General features: G+C 36.7%; 1 protein-coding gene across 1 annotated transcript in view; it reads right to left on the bottom strand.

The window, feature by feature from the left end:
• kntc1 (kinetochore associated 1) overlaps positions 1-16,495 on the bottom strand; it is a gene marked incomplete at its 5' end in the record, with an annotated part of 61,157 nt that overhangs the window by 12,770 nt on the left and 31,892 nt on the right. The window contains 17 exons of the mRNA XM_079814471.1: positions 463-541; positions 704-759; positions 935-1,047; positions 2,406-2,616; positions 4,671-4,744; positions 5,107-5,323; positions 7,364-7,422; positions 7,577-7,745; positions 7,855-7,944; positions 8,206-8,437; positions 10,099-10,208; positions 10,375-10,491; positions 12,699-12,827; positions 12,921-13,025; positions 13,494-13,657; positions 14,138-14,194; positions 15,454-15,595. Of these exons, the coding sequence (XP_079670597.1) occupies positions 463-541; positions 704-759; positions 935-1,047; positions 2,406-2,616; positions 4,671-4,744; positions 5,107-5,323; positions 7,364-7,422; positions 7,577-7,745; positions 7,855-7,944; positions 8,206-8,437; positions 10,099-10,208; positions 10,375-10,491; positions 12,699-12,827; positions 12,921-13,025; positions 13,494-13,657; positions 14,138-14,194; positions 15,454-15,595 (2,124 nt within the window). The remainder of the gene's footprint in view (positions 1-462; positions 542-703; positions 760-934; positions 1,048-2,405; positions 2,617-4,670; positions 4,745-5,106; positions 5,324-7,363; positions 7,423-7,576; positions 7,746-7,854; positions 7,945-8,205; positions 8,438-10,098; positions 10,209-10,374; positions 10,492-12,698; positions 12,828-12,920; positions 13,026-13,493; positions 13,658-14,137; positions 14,195-15,453; positions 15,596-16,495) is intronic.

The following is a 16,495-nucleotide window of genomic DNA, read 5'->3' as shown; positions in this document are numbered from 1 at the left end:
CACCCGTAGGTTTCCGAAGAGCATTTTTGAAGCCTAAAAGCTGGCCGTTGCCATCTTGGCAGCGTGTCACCGCACGTTGTTCCATTTACTTTTGACCACACGGCTTGCTAGTTCACACAAAACACTTTGTACAATCAATGCATGATCAAATAGTATGAAACATTTAATATAATTTCCCCATTTGATTTATTTATAATTTATTTTATGAAATATACATATTTATCATTCACATTTGCTCATTTATTTATTTCGCAGTTTTGGTCCTCTATACGAATCTAACCTCATTTTATTTTGAGTCGTTTGCAAAAATTGCCTTTGAAAACCTCATGAACTGCATTGTGTGTACCCAAAGATTTGCATCCAATGGTTCTGCACCCTCCCCCACACCTTGCAATGATAAGATCAAAACTTGAGCTGGGCCTGATACCCAGGTTTCTACTGAGGGTGAAAAGTCCTACTTACCCATGTTTGTTCTGTCAGGATAGGACTGAGCAAACGAGCACTTATATCCATGGGGTGCATCTGCAGCAAGTAAACAACTCTGCAGTATAAAGAGAAGAACAGGAAAAGAAAGAGAATGAGAGAGACTTCGATAAGACTTCTAACCATGTTACAGAAACATGTTTAATCCACTTGGTAATGTTACATCATATTATATGGTAAAAATAAATAGTGTATAATTTTTAGATTTTGTATAAAGTACCTCATGAGATCAGGGTCATCATTTATATCAGTCACGTAATCCTGCTGATTTATGTCCTACAGAAATGAGGGTATGAATTTAAGTCTAGTCTAATAATGCAGCCTCATACTAAGTATTTTTACACGCACAGAAGCTACAGTAGGGATTTGCCGTACTACTATAGCAAATAAATGTATTTGTCTCTCAAAAGACTTTGCAGAATTTGTAGCGTGTATGATATATTTTACATACCTTGCCATTAGACTGCGCTGTTTGGCACAACCATTTCTCCAAAAGAATGTTCCGGATCTTCAGAAGATCGACACCATTGATGGAGGCAATATCCTTGGCCACACTGTGAATGTCTGTCCAGTTTCAAAAAAAGGGGGCTGAATACAAATAAAAATCTCTCTCTCTCTATCTATACATGTATAAATATATTTTATATAAAAACCTGGTCTAAAGTCAATAGTGCAGTATGTTTTGTGTTATTTAAAGGGTGCATTAGCAATAAGCGCCGATAGGTGGGTGCACAACGCGCGTACACTCTGATTATTACACACACGGGGACGCGCAGCACCACACTAACATTTTGAAATATTAAAAATAAATGTAAATGATTATTATTGTGCACAAAAAGATACAAATGCCTACATGTCATAACGCATGTCTCAGAATTACCTATTTGCAGTAATGATGAATGTAATTGGTTACTTATTTATAGGGGTCATGAATTGAGAAATCAACTTTCCCTTGAGCTTTTAATATATAAAGGGTCATGGTAATATAAGAATATACTGTAAGTTTCAGAGCTGAAAACTTCCTTGTTTGTCAAGGAAAAGCCTTTATTGACAGCTGGCTCAGTCAGCAAACGATCAACTGGCTTTTAAAGGGAATGGGAGATGAGACTCTGATTGGTTTATTGCACATTACACCCAAAACACACCCATGACTCATTAAGAGAATAGGGACAACCCTTTTAGGCCATGTGCCTGGCGCGCAGACCATTTTCTACGTCGTTAAACTAGCAAAAGTGGATTTGGACACGCCCTAAGTGCACTTGCGCTGTGCGCTTTAGCAAAAATTGTCCCTAAAACTCTAAAAATATGAATAATTTGTATAGGTTTATCAAAGTATATTTGGGTAAAATCTGAAGCTTTTTTGGCACACTCTTTTTATTTTGTTATTTTATAATATCACCAAAAAAAAGTTACATAGAGCAGCTTTAATATATTTTAAAATGTAATATATGTTTTGATGGCAAATATTCATTTTCAGCATCATTACTCTGGTAATCGTTCTAATATGTTGATTTGCTGCTCAAGAAATATTTCTTTTTATCAATGTTAAAAATAGTTGTGCATCTAAATATTGTGCAAATTGTGATACATTTTTTCATTCTTTGATGAATAGAAAGTTAAAAACTAAACTATTTTTTTTATTTTTATAAAATTTTATATACAACATTTATTTATTTTAGCTTTTTTTTTTAAAACAATGTTAAAGTCTTTACTGTCACTTTTGCTCAATTAAATGCGCCCCTGCCGAATAAAAGTATTCATTTCTGACTGTGTGTAGGATTTTTGGATTTTGATTAACTAATATTGCTTTAGACTCCCAAGTGTCATTTTTTTATAGAAAATAAGTGGAAATAAGACAAAAATAATTCAAGATCGAATGTAATAAAGCAATTCTTAGTCTTAGATACTATACTAGTCCTTACCAGGGTAAGTCATCCCAGCAGGGTTTTTCATCCGGTCCACCACAGAGCTATGCTCAAAGAGAGCCACAATAAGGCGACCAGGCAGGCCTGTGAGTTTGAGGAGCTCTGGGGAGTTGAGCTGAGATGAAAGGAGAGCGTTGTCTGTGGCCGAGCGCTGATATTGCAATTGCAGTTTAGAGATGAGTGCCTCACCTCGAGTCTGCAAATTTTCCTGGTAGAAGATCCAAACAAGACGAATTAAGAAGAGAGAGGGATAGAGTATGAAGGACTTGGACAGAGATGTATTAAATAAATGTGGTTAACAACATCAAGTCATTCCTGTGTGTTTATGTTATTTCTGTAAACAGAAAAGAAGTTTCAGCTTCTACTTTGCATGAATTTCAACTGGTCAGCTAGATAGCATGGGCAGTTCTAAACGATTCCACAGAAGATAGTTAAGTCGCACAGTTTTGGAATGACACAAGGGTGAGCAAATCCCTTTTTTTTTTTGTTTGGTTGGAGCATCCCTTAAAGAGAATATTTGGCAACCTCAAGATCCCAGTTCATTTTAATGATAGAGGCACAGGAGACTGAAACAACATTTAATGCACCAACACACATTTACTCACAAGGACAGAGTTATTATTATTACTTTTTAGAGCTGTGAATGAATCGTGTTTTCAGCATTAACAGTTCTCTTATGTGGAAACGTTTCTATTAAGACATTTTCCTTTCTAAATGTGGAAAACACATTTTCCAACTAACCTGTCCAGTGCTGGTTTTCTCATTAACAGTGTTTTTTTAATTTCTTGATTATACTGTATACCTGTTGAGTTTCCATTTATGAATGAATTTGAGAAGGTGCTAAGAGAAGTGCTTTTCTCCATCATTGACTGATAAGCATTTCATATGTCCTCATATTTAAAATAGCTTTTAAAAACATACTAAACAATGTTTTATAAAAAATTTAAAAATGCAGAATGTTTCCTGTGATGGGTAGGTTATGGGGTAGGGGTAGTGTAGGGGGGCTAGTATGTACAGTTTGTACAGTATAAAAACCATTACGCCTATGGAATGTCCTCACTTAGATAGCAAAACAAATCTGTGTGTGTGTGTGTGTGTGTGTGTGTGTGTGAGTGTGAGTGTGAGTGTGAGTGTGAGTGTGAGTGTGAGAGAGAGAGAGAGAGAGAGAGAGAGAGAGAGAGAGAGAGAGAGAGAGAGAGAGAGAGAGAGAGAGAGAGAGAGAGAGAGAGAGAGAGAGAGAGAGAGAGAGAGAGAGTGTGAGAGTGAGTGTGAGTATTGGTGCTCTTATTCCAGTCGTTCAAAATCATACAGAACACAATGACAGCAGAATGAATGCATATGATTCAGCAGCATAAACTGACTTTGGTCAAACAGACTGATGGTCTACACTAGAGAACAAGGCTATTTTTTTTAAGGCTTTTGTATTTTATTGTATTATACAACAGAATACAAGCAGGAATGTACAGGTCAAATAGAGGAAGTGGAATCGATGTATGACTTTAGTCAGACTTGGAAAAATATAACTTTGAATTGTTTTGGTTGAGGCTGTTTTTCCTTTTATTATTAATATTATTATTATTTACTGTAACCACTTTGCAGCAAACTATTTTCCCCATTTCATTATTGTGGTGTTGTCCAGAGTTCCTACCCCAGATTTACCTGCCCATAAACATCATATAAAAAGTGATCCGTGTTTGGCTGTATATGAAAATAAAAATAAACAGTCCCTGCGTGACTCGCCATAGACATAAACAGAGAGAAGTAGCTCCGGCTGCAATGTTCAAGACGCATGCAGTTCTGTTTATTAACCACTAGAGCGCAAAAAGTTACGGACTGCAGCTTTAAATCTCAACTAAATCTTCAAATTGTAATGCTTGGAAGGCACTATATAAATAAATAAAAAACTTCATCATTTTTTTGCCTCGCATCAAAATGGGTAAAAATTGTAAATTATTTGTAGTCACAAAATCAGAGACGCACACTCAACAAAATCTGACCACAAGAGGCTACTAGAGATGCATTAATACCAGATGGACTTATGGTCGTTTCCACCGAGCGGTACGGTTCAATACAGTTCAGTATGGTATGCAATTAAAAAAAATATTATTTTTTTTTATTAAAAATTATTATTTTTTGAACAGCAGAGCCATGTTTCATGTTCATGTTTATCTATTTATCAAATATAAATGGTAAAACATGATTTTACATTGTTTGTCATCAAAACAACATAATATTTAGATTTTCTTTGAGAAGCCAACTTACCTCCAGAGCATCAGACTTCAGCAACTTGTGTACAAGTTCCAAACTGAACTTTAAGAAATCAGTCTTTTCTGCACCTGGAATCAAATAATAATAATAAAACATTAAAAAAATTCACATGCAATACACAGTCTGGTCCAACTAAATTGATTTTTTATTTCAATGCCTTCGCTCAAGTCCACTACAGCAGCATCAGGCACCAACGTTTGCAATGGAAAACACATTTCATGAATAACGACTTGCACTTTGGTCTGTTCCTCGCTCAAAACGATTGTATTCCTTCAGAAGACTTGTGAAATGCTACTTTCATGTCACTTTTGGGCCATTTTTAGAGTTTGACACCATTGGCCATTTAATTGTACAGGATATGTAAAAGAGCAACCTGAACGAAACAGGCTTTATTAAAAAAGGGAGAGTGCTGTAATACCACCTGACTTACCTGCAGGAAGGTCCTGAGCAATTTTATGGATTGTGGCTGCAGCAAGTTCCAGATTCTGAATGCACAGAGCATGTTTAATGATGCTCTGAGTCATATTGGACAACTCTTTGCTGGGACCAAGATGCTGGATTTTCTTTGACTGATCCATTAGCAAAGGCAAAAGATTCTTCTTGAACACATGGTTTACAGCTAAAACATACAGCTTATCAAGATTAACCTGGAGAAAAACAAGACAGAAAAAAGACTGTAAATATACATAATGCCACGACATGATCATACACTACACAACTGTCTGTCGTTGGTTCCAGTAAAAACACATTTCAGGACTCGGATTGCTGAAAATATCTCAGACATTGGCGATGCGTTGTTGCTTCTCTCAGATTGGGTCTTTAATAATTCAAATCGTGAGCTTAACGGTACTAAACACAACGCAATTGTTCACGAGAAGCTTCCTGGCGAGTATGTTAGATGTGTCATTGCTATGTCACTTTGGCTTTACGGACTGACCAGGGATGTGTGTGAATTAAAGCAGAGAGTATGGGAAAGCTCTGGCAGTGTGAATTAATAAAATCATGCAATACCAGAACAGTTGTGGAATGACCTTTACAGAAATTAATAAATTCATTGATGCAAAAAAAAACAAAAACAGGAATAATAACAGTGTTTAACATAGGTTGAGAATTTACTTGTGGTGGTGGGCAGGACGGAGCGACGCGGCATGGGGTGATGTGGTGTGTTGAAAAATGTACTTTTATTAACATCAGTAATGTGCAAAAACCTTTAAAATTTAAATATTCTGCTCTTATTAAATGTTCTACCATTGTTCTTCTATATAGTGTCACACTGAACTGACCGACCGCTTCAGTGATAATAAAAGGAGAACTCTTTACTTGATTTCTGTGTAATTCAGTCACAATTTGAAGAAAAAAAAATATTTTTCACGAGACTTTGTGACTTCCTACTTTTTTTCCATATTTAAAGAAGTGAAAATTGTTAAAGCAGCACTAGGTAACTTTTCAACCTTTATAATATATTTTCAAACCTCTTGTGATGATACATCGACTTACAATAGGTTGAATGACACGTCTGCCATAGCCTGACGGGGTCTGTATCGTTTTTAATCGTACTTTTAAACTTCGGGTTTCGGGTAGTAACCCGAGAAAAAAAAAGAACTACAAAATTCGACTGCTTTACAGCATATACGTCACTTCCACCACCACCCCCACTTCTTTAAATTCGGACGTGCGAGCCAAACTTTAATTTGTTTGCCGAATGTTATAGTCATGGCTGAAGCAGCACAGAAAAATAAGAAAGCAAAGGTTTTGTCGGAGGAAAGCAAAAAGAGGAAACGAGAAAGTGATCGGATTAAAGGCAGGACGAGGATCAACATTGGGCCAGCGTTTGCTCGTTGGCGTGAGCTGGAGGAGGACTACATTCTTGCAAGTAAATACATATGATAAGACGTACAAAATCATATTTTAGGATACCTAACATGTCTGTGATATTGGTTTATTTGTCTTGCCTCAAGCTATAATGCAAATCGATTTTTCAAATTTGCAGATTCATCTAGGGTAGCTTGATATTATAATATTGACGATGTATGGTTATTACCTACCACTCAAACATTGAATTGAAGTATCATATAGATTCTGTAAAACGGTAACCAATAGACTAGGCTACTATAATGACGCTGGCTTGTAAACGTGAGCATCGCGATCATTTGGCGTTTGAAAAAAATAAAACCCATGAAATTATATTCATATGACATGCTGAAACATATGCCACTGTACCTGGGATGAAGACATTTCACAAGTGCTGGAAAAAGTGTGATGCACTTCAAGCCGAACGCTTCCACTAGATCACGCAGTAGTGATGTTATTAATTCTGTTGGCGAATTCAAACGGGTCTTCCAGTGTAGTGCTGTGTAGTAACAGCATCATGTTATCGAGATCGGCCCGATCAAGCTCACGCTGTGCTGACTTTTGTGATTTAATAAGGACACAAAGCCTTATCGCGCTTTCGATTTTAGTTTGTTTGACAGCAATGGCGAAACACGAAATTAAAGACCTTTTATGCTATTATGAGAAGTTTAAATATATCTTTGGGCTGGCAGAGTCTAGTTAATGAATGGGAAGCACTGAAATCTATTTGTGGCGGTCAATGTTGATATTGTGGCGGGGTGCCACAAATAAATCAATGTATGGGAAACACTGAATAAAAAGGACAGTGATCTTAGCTCCTTCAACATGTATGTTACCTTCAGCAATTTACATATGAAGAGCAGCGTGGGTAAAGTGTCTTCACTAAGTTCAGGAGCTGTGGGCACACATAAAGAAAAACAAAAGAAACCGTCAAAATAAAACAGAAAATAAATGAGTAATCTAGGACGAATTAAAAACACAATAAGGTAAATCTGGAAGTTTATGGTACAATGAACAATGTTGCAAAGAGTCAACACACTGATACACACAGACAATTTTCCAGAAGGCGTGGTTGGTCTGGAACAGCAGATGAAAAGGCAGCCGGGTGTTCGCTAGAGCAGTGGGTTCGAGACCGTTCTCCAAAAGATATGAGCTCTCCAGGTCAGTGGGGGGAGAGATTCGTCTGTGTGACTTTAAATGCTGGAGTAATCCAACCATCTAAACAATAAATCATGAAAGATGTTACAATGAAACTTCTTCCTTTGAAAAAACATCAGTTTTTTCATCTTGTTAGGTAATTTGAATACCATCTTGGCATTTCACTGACCTGACCAAGGGGTAGAAGGTTTGTGCCCTCATCAGCCATCTGGATAGTTTTGAGGACTCTCTCTATCCACTCATAGTTGTAAGGATTTAGCTGTAAAGATCGCATTCATATTAGTACAAACTATACACCATTAGATTAATATCTACTATAACACATCAAAATGGCATTTGAGTAATCAAATGTCACTTAGTGCCACAAATTCATTTTCAAATGATGCATTAGTCAACGCCTTATTTCAGTGTCCTGTACCACATAATATGTTACAAACATCTTATGAAATATTTTCCATGGAGAATCGGAGTAAAAATCACTAGGCCTAGGCTATCAGAGGTGAAGTATGCAATACAAGACCTTGGTCAAGGCTGTGTTGAGACTGATAACAAGGTCTTTGGTAGAGCCGAGCTGAGGAACAATCTGTAGAGCTCTTTCTAGCATGTCGTCTTTTCGTAGCAGTGACTCTTCACCCCGCAGGGTACCTTTGGCATCACCCTCTTCAATCTCCATCTCATACCATCTATCTTCCTGCAGTAGTAGCGTGGTTATGTATAGATTGATTGCAGAATCGCTGTCCAATCCAAATGTGCTGCAGAACAAAAAAAAAAGCTAATGGACATTTCCTTCAACTCTAAAACACTGTGCAAAGCAAGATTCAAATACGGGCAAAACACTTGCGATAAACCAATAAAGAAAATTTGGTAGCACTTTTACATTTACCTACACGTAAGAGTATCTGATTTAAAAAAAATTTTTTTTACAGTGTACACATCTGGCATATTTTGGAGCTTACTGTTAGAAATAAGTCTTAGATTACTGGTATTTTTATCTAAAGTTTCCCAAAGCAGCTTTCCGTTTATGTTCTTGTTGTTTTTAAAATATGGGACATGCTTCCGGTTTGAGATTTGAAGTAAAATATATTAAAGCTCGTTTCCGCCAAAGAATAAAACAATTAAAAAAGATAATTGCGACTTTTTATCTCACAATCCTGACTTTTTTTCTCACAATTGCGAGTTACAAAGTCAGAATAGTGTGATATAAGTTTTTTATTGAGCTTATAGCTCACAATCCTGACTTTATAACACGAAATTGCGGATTTTCTGACTTCTTTCCTCAGAATTCTGAGATATAAACTTGCAATTGCTTGTAATAAAGTCATAATTGCGAAAACAATGATTATGAGAAAAGGTCGTAATTACCTATTTTTTTATTCTGTGGCGGAAACAAGCTTCAATATAAATGCAAGTTTGTATAGTAAATGAAACATTAGCTTTTAAATATTAGCTATAGACGGTTGACAAATTGTATTTTCCCTTTGCTTTTAGTGCAATGTTACTGTTTGTTTAAAGAGTTTACTTGCTAAGAGTTTAAAAAGAGTTTACTTATTAATGACTAAAACCAGCTCAATCACACTCATTTGATAGCAATGTTCTATTATTATTATTTCAAGGATGTATTATTATTAGAGGTATTTGTACTACAAATAATAATTGTCCACGACTTTGACTGGATTATGAATTTGTCATGCTCCATTTTCATCCATCAGTAAAATATCGTTCAAACACTGTAATGCTCTGGTAATGTGAAAATGATAAAAGACACCGTGGCCCTGTGAACTGGTCACTCAATTTAAACAGCATCTCATTTAATGTTCCACTGAACTACAACTGGAATTTCATTTCTCTCCCGACATCCTCACTCATGTCTCTCCTGTTTTTTTTCCACCAGGAATGAAACGGTAAGCGGTTTCACAATAAACCACAGTAAAATTTCAGACGATTACTATTATCGTTTCACATTTTAATTATCATTAAAAACATTTTTGATTACCATGGTTTGAAAAACTGCTAAATACAGTTATGTGCCGTGCCCATCTGTCAACATTATTATATTCAATGTGCTTTATTTTTCCTGTGTTTTAGCACTCTGTTATGAGAAGAGTGCATCTAATGGAAGTTACACATTCTGTCCCGCAAGGTCGAGTTCACTTGTGCATTTCCATCCTTTTGTGCAGATATACACTGTAATATTATGTTTTTGTTGTATAGATCTAAAAAAAAATATACAGTGTTTGGTTTGGTTAAGTGAATTAACCTGCTTCTATAGTGCTGCTTTAGTTTACTGGTGTTCATTCACTCTTCAGCTCAAACAGTAATGTCCAACATTAATGAGAATCATATTCCTTTTTAAATGTTTCTTTTTCAAAAACACTGATGATGATACATTATTATTATTGAGTAGCTGACTTGCCTGCAGTAATGCAGTATGATGTCAGGAGTGATGTTTTTGTTTTTCACAAGTGTAGGAATCAAGTTTCTCTTCGTCTCTGCACACTGCCTAAACACAGACTGGATGGAAACCTGAGAACAAATGTCAAACGACACAGTGTAAGTGTTTTCACACAGTTCTGGCCATATTGTGTGTTTAAAATAGATGATTAAATAATTTGACACATTCCCAACAAATACATGCTTTTGTCTTGAATGAGCTAAATAATGAAATACTTTGCATAAGTTCAGCACTGACCCCAAGTTTGCCAAGCTGAATGCCCCACTCTGCATCAGTGATGACAGACAGAAACTTTCCTCTCTCCTCTTCATCCTTATACAGAAAACTTAGATGGGCGCCCACCATAGCAACAACCTACAGAAGAAAATATTATACATTTTATAATAATATTATTCAAGTATAGTTCTACATTTACTGAAGAGTCTAAATTTTGTTACGCTTGGTCACACAAACGTTGCAAACAATATTGGAAACAATTTAGTGAATGTGTAGTGTAGTTAATTTTAATTCAAAAATGGTCTGGGATGTGAAAAGAGGGGATTCTGAAACAGAATGAAGCTAAGTTTACAGTGGATTACTCGTCTCCTGAAACAAACATTTTTGAGGAAACTTTTTGGAGGCTGAAGATTAAGATTACCCTTTAGAGTATCTTAAATATATCATTATTTGCTATTATTGTCATTATAGCCTTAAAGGGTAACTAAACCCTAAACCAACTTTTTTTAGTTAATGATCTGTAATACTGGGGCTTTATTAATGCTGTACATTGATTCGAGTAAATGTTTTGACATTTGAGTATAAAGTGTTTTAATTCTATAAAATATGGTGTAAAACCGCCAAAGTGCTGCCCTCTTAAGGTTGAACGGTGGCTACTGCAGTTGAATTTTCCTATTGGACGTTGTGGTACATCGTCACGATGTACCACAACGTCCAATAGGAAAATTCAACTGTAGGATGGTACCTCCAACGGCTCACTATCCGCGCCCCTGGCACGAGCTCACCACGCCCTCAGAAATGTTTCCCCCAATCACACGATGAGAACGGCTTCACTCCAGTATGAACTGTCATGTTACATGAAGTAAACATTATGAATGAAACTCACTTGACACTTGCTTTAACATTGTATTGAAGAAAATACGGTTAAATAATGCAGTTGTCAGTACACGTCAGGCTTTTCTTGCAATATTATTGCCGCCCGTCATGTGTACAGATAATTTTCATACATGAGACACGCTTTCAAACCCTGACACGCAAGTGGTTGCCGCGGACGCAGATAGATTAACGTTAGGTCAGTTCTCTTGCGCGGCTGCTTCACTAGCATCGTTGGCATCGGGAGTTAACGCAGTTTGAGCAGCGGCTCGCATTGATTAGGCCCCGGGTTTGTGTCTGTTACAGACAATCCACCCTCCTCCACTTCAGGTGAAGGTAGGAGAAATGACCACTCTGTTGCAAAGCTGGCGTCACTCCAGTCATTCTTAATCTTTGCGACTCGCGAGTCTGACAGCTGTCAATCAATCCGTCACTGCGGGTCTCAGGTGCACGCCCTCCGCTCAGCCCCGCCCTCGTCCCCTCTGTGTCCGCCGGGCTCTGCCCACTTTTCCAGCATTTTTTGAAAATTGCCAGTGGGTGGAGTTAAGCTCTGAGCAGGGGTTTAGTTACCCTTTAATTACATTCATGTTAACCAGTACTGAATTACTGCCTGTTCTACACTAATTTCGACAGTCCACTAATATTGGCACCATCTGTAAATATGTTTAAAGGGAACAGGCTGTGGAAAAGTTTCTATGCCATTTATGGTTTTGGCATTTCATTCAAAATATTCACACACACACACAAAAATGTAATTATAGTAAAATAATTGAAAGGCTAATCTTATCATAATACAAGTAGTCATCATAAACAAAATAATAATAAATTATACACTACCATTCAAAAGTGTGGGGTCGGTAAGATTTTGTTTTTGACAGAATTCTCTTATGCGTACTAAGGCAGCGTTTTTTTGATCAAAAATACAGTAAAAACAATAAAACTGAAATATTAATTTAAAATAACTTTTCTTTTGTAATACATTTTAAAATGTAATTTATTCTTGTGATGGCATAGCTGAATTTTCTGCATAATTACTCCCGTCTTCAGTGTCACAAGATCCCTAAGATATAATTTGAATATGCTTGTTTGGCGCTCAAAAACAAAATACCTCTTCGTATCATTCCATTTCATCCATATCACAGTATTCTGAGCAGAAAGAAATGTACAGAAATGTATAAATGGGATTGTACAAAACAACAATGTTGTTTATGTTCATTATGTAATGTTATGTGCTTTGTTATGATCTCTCGAGACACTTTGCAGACTCTGCTCTGGCTGTGGGCGTTCATGTGTTTTGAAGGAGGCATGGCTTTGGAGACGCTCTGAAGGGAGGGTGGGAGATCTTATGCTTTTAAAGCTAGCTTGCTATTGCTAGCCTCTCTGAAATTGCCTACCCTAACCTTTAATACTTAGGGTTAGGAGTTTGACATAGCAAGCACAACTAATAAAAAAAAAAACAATTTCAGTCTGACCTTAATCTTGTCGTAATTTTGCCAGGCACTGCTGATCATCTTCCACAGAATATCCACGACCGCTGCCTTGGACAAAATGGTACAAAGTCCGATGGCCAAATCAGAGTCGACCACTCTCCAGTTGAGCACCTGAAACACAACTCCATTACAGATAATGAATTGACTGAACTACATCATTTCATAGAAAGAATACAATCATGCATCTTAAGCGTCTTTGCACACCTTCTGTAACAAGGAGACCACAACCACTGTGACAGACGAGAGAACAGTTTTCTCGATCCTGTCCAGAGTCTGTTTGTCTCTGGCCATGCGGTTGTTAGACTGAAGCTGGAAATGAGAAACACACCATCATCATCAAAACAAAAACCTTTCATTTGCATTATATTGAAAGCCATATTATGCCCTTTTACAAAGACTTGATTTTGGGGTCTACTTAAAAAGGTTTTCATGGTTGAATGTTCAAAAAGCACATTTTAACGTATTTTACATTGTTGCAGCACCTCTCTTCCTAGTCTGTCAGTAACGCTGTTGCGTGATTCTTTACCATGACCGTGAGTTTCCACACACTACTAACACAACTTAATATTGTGATGTGTTTGTTTCCAGAAGAAACCTCAAGACTACAATCAATTGTTTCTGGGAGTTCAGAAACAGTACACACTGATATAGAGATATTTGAAGTGGTCTTTGAGCTTTGTAAATTAACAGACCTTTTTCGTGCTCAAATAGCAGCATTACAGACTACAGAAAGCATAATAGGTCATTTTTAACTCAACTATTTTACAGTATTCTCACCCTTTTGCTTAACGAGATGTCCATGTTGTTAGAAACAAAGTGCAGTAATATACTGCCGTAAGACTCCATCAGAAGTCGCAGAGCCAGTTCAAGCTGACTGCACTCCTGTAGCATTTGCAGCATAGAGGCCATGGGATTGAGTAAAGGCCCAACCAAATCAGAGCCTGAAAATAAGGACACTTCATTTTAATCTGCCTTTCACAACACAAACATTCAAAACTAGATTTTGCATTTTAAATATAATAACCCACAGTTTGCTTTATATCCTGGGTAGGTATGTTGTGAAATTTCACACTTTCTGTTTAACACACACCCCTTTTCCACTGGCACCCTAAAGCTGCACGTCTTGAACAGATAACAACAGAATCTACAGGGAAGAAGATAATGTCGTCACCAATTAAAGTTGGTGATGTTGAATATGCCCTAAAAATAGTAGCTCACAGGCGAGCGGCTGGTCGCCGGGCTCTAATCCATGGGTGTTCAGATTGGGGAAAAAAATGTGGGGCTGCCTCTTTGTGGGCTCACTAATTGCACAGATTAATAGGGGACCAGTGGAATGAACAAAGATCAGCTGGTGAAGAGGTAGGTCCACGCAAACAGACTCTCACTATATACTACTCACGGCAAAAATAAGATGCTCTTACCTTCTTTGAGAGCACAGTATGACAGGCAGGAACAGCCAAAAGGATAAAGCCTTGATTCTAGAATAAAGGAAACCGTTTTATGTGTACAATAAGGCAAGACATATGGCTCACAATATACAATTTACTATAACTCTGCAAAGAGGTATGAATCTTCACTGGCCTCACAGATACGATTTGATTACAATTCAAAGTAGTGATCGACCGATATATCGGCCGACCGATATATCGGGGGGATATTTCGGTCGATGCCGATACACGTAAAATTTTATTTTTTCCCCACTTTGGTAGTCAATGGCTGCCGAGATCTGCTTGGTTACAAACATTTTTCCAAATATCTTCATTTGTGTTCAGCAGAAGCAAGAAATGTATACAGGTTTGGAACAACTTGAGTAAATGATGACAGAAATTTTGGGTGAACTATCCCTTTTAAGGAGGCGATAAACACGAGAAGTACTAGTAACATTGTTTCAATAGTATAGTAAAATTGAATTGTACAAGCAGGGATTTAGAAATAGTGAAAGCATTTTTTTCTCCCAGCAGGATGTGGTTAAGTGCTCACAGAAGAGATGAGTTTTCATTTCTGGCTCTTGAATATTTTCAGTGATTTGGCTGTCTAGATAGAGTAATGAAGATTATTCCACCAGCAAAGTACAGTGAATGAAAATGTACTGGAAAGTGATATTATGTCTCTATCTGATGGTACCAAGTTTGTATTTTTATAAAATTGAATTATAAAAAGTACTTTATAAAATAATTCATAAAACAATAGTATTATATTGTACTAACTACATATCAAAAAAGTAATATATAAAATATATAAGTCATTTACATTTATGCATTTAGCAGACGCTTTTATCCAAAGCGACTTACAACTTAGGAGTACAAGAAGCGATCCGTCATGAAGAGGCAACCAAACACAAAAAGTGCCTGAAGTACTAAGTTTTGGTAATATATTTTGTAATATATTTGGGGGGGGGGCAACAAATATAATATTATAATATAATAATAAATACCTATTTTAATATGTTTAAAAATATATATACATATATTAAATATATAAACATATCTATATTCAAACATTTTACTTACCCGTTCTCTTGTTTTATTTAAATCATGGGAACTATTATTATGTTCAAAGGAAGGAAATAATAAAATGTGTTTCTTAATTAAATGAATCTCAAATGTCAATTCCAGCCCTACACTTCAATAATTCCAATATTTAAAATTGTTAAATTATTCCAAGGTCTAATTTAAAATAATAATTCATATCAAAGCACTCGTTTGCATGCATTCCACCAATAACAGCGCACTCTTACCTGACAGTGGCAACAAATTTCTGGTGATTTTATACTGGAGAGGAAGAACTGAAACTGGATCTAGCACAATGCCGTCCTCATTAAAGACATCATGAAAATGGGATTCATTGTATGTGTCCTCTTCACCACTCATTGCAGATTCCTGAAAAAACGGTAAATATATACAGTGGATATATATTAAAACACATCCCTATTAAAATTGCAGCTTTTGAGATGTAAAAAGTGAATGTTGCACCGCACAGGAACAAACTCGCAACCTTCCACAGTCTCACAAAATTCAGAATCCAGAATTGATAGCCAGTTCAGTTGTTAGAATACTGATTTGAGTTAAATCTGTTTCCCTTACAAGATTTATTACACTGCCCACCCCTACTTATTAACAATCTTACTGTTTTGCGAGGATACATTTTCATTGCAACCTTTTAGAAGTACAAATACATTATATGGATAAAATGATTGGGACACACCTCTCAATTATTGAAATCAGGTTTTCAATCAGTCCCATTGCCACAAGTGTATAAAATCAAGCACCTAGCCATGCAGTCTGCATTTACAATGCGTGGTACTGTGATAGGATGCCACCTTTGCAATAAGTCATTTCATCCTTGCTAGATATTCCACGGTCAACTGTAAGTGGTATTATTAGAAAGTGGAAGCGTTTAGGAAAAGCAGCAATTCAGCCACGAAGCAGAAGACCACGTAAAGTCACAGAGCGAGGTCACGAGTGCTGAGGCGCATGTTGCATAAAAGTCACCGTCTCTCTGCTGATTCTATAGCTGATGACTTCCAAACGTCCACTGACATTCATAACAGTGCAAAAACTGTGCGGCGGGAGCTTCATGGAATGGGTTTGCATAGCCGTGCAGCTGCACGAAAGCCTCGCCTGACCTAACAAATGCTCAACTCGATGAATGGGAAAAAATTCCTACAGAAACACTTCAAAATCATATGAAAAGCCTTTCAAGAACAGTGAAAACTAATATAGCTGCAAAGGGGGGAAAAACTCTATACTAATGTCTACGTATTTAGAATGTGATGTCAT

The sequence above is a fragment of the Gobio gobio genome, assembly GCF_949357685.1.
Source record: "Gobio gobio genome assembly, chromosome: 4".
NCBI lineage: Eukaryota > Metazoa > Chordata > Actinopteri > Cypriniformes > Gobionidae > Gobio > Gobio gobio.
This window is presented reverse-complemented; position numbering and strand designations above follow the sequence as displayed.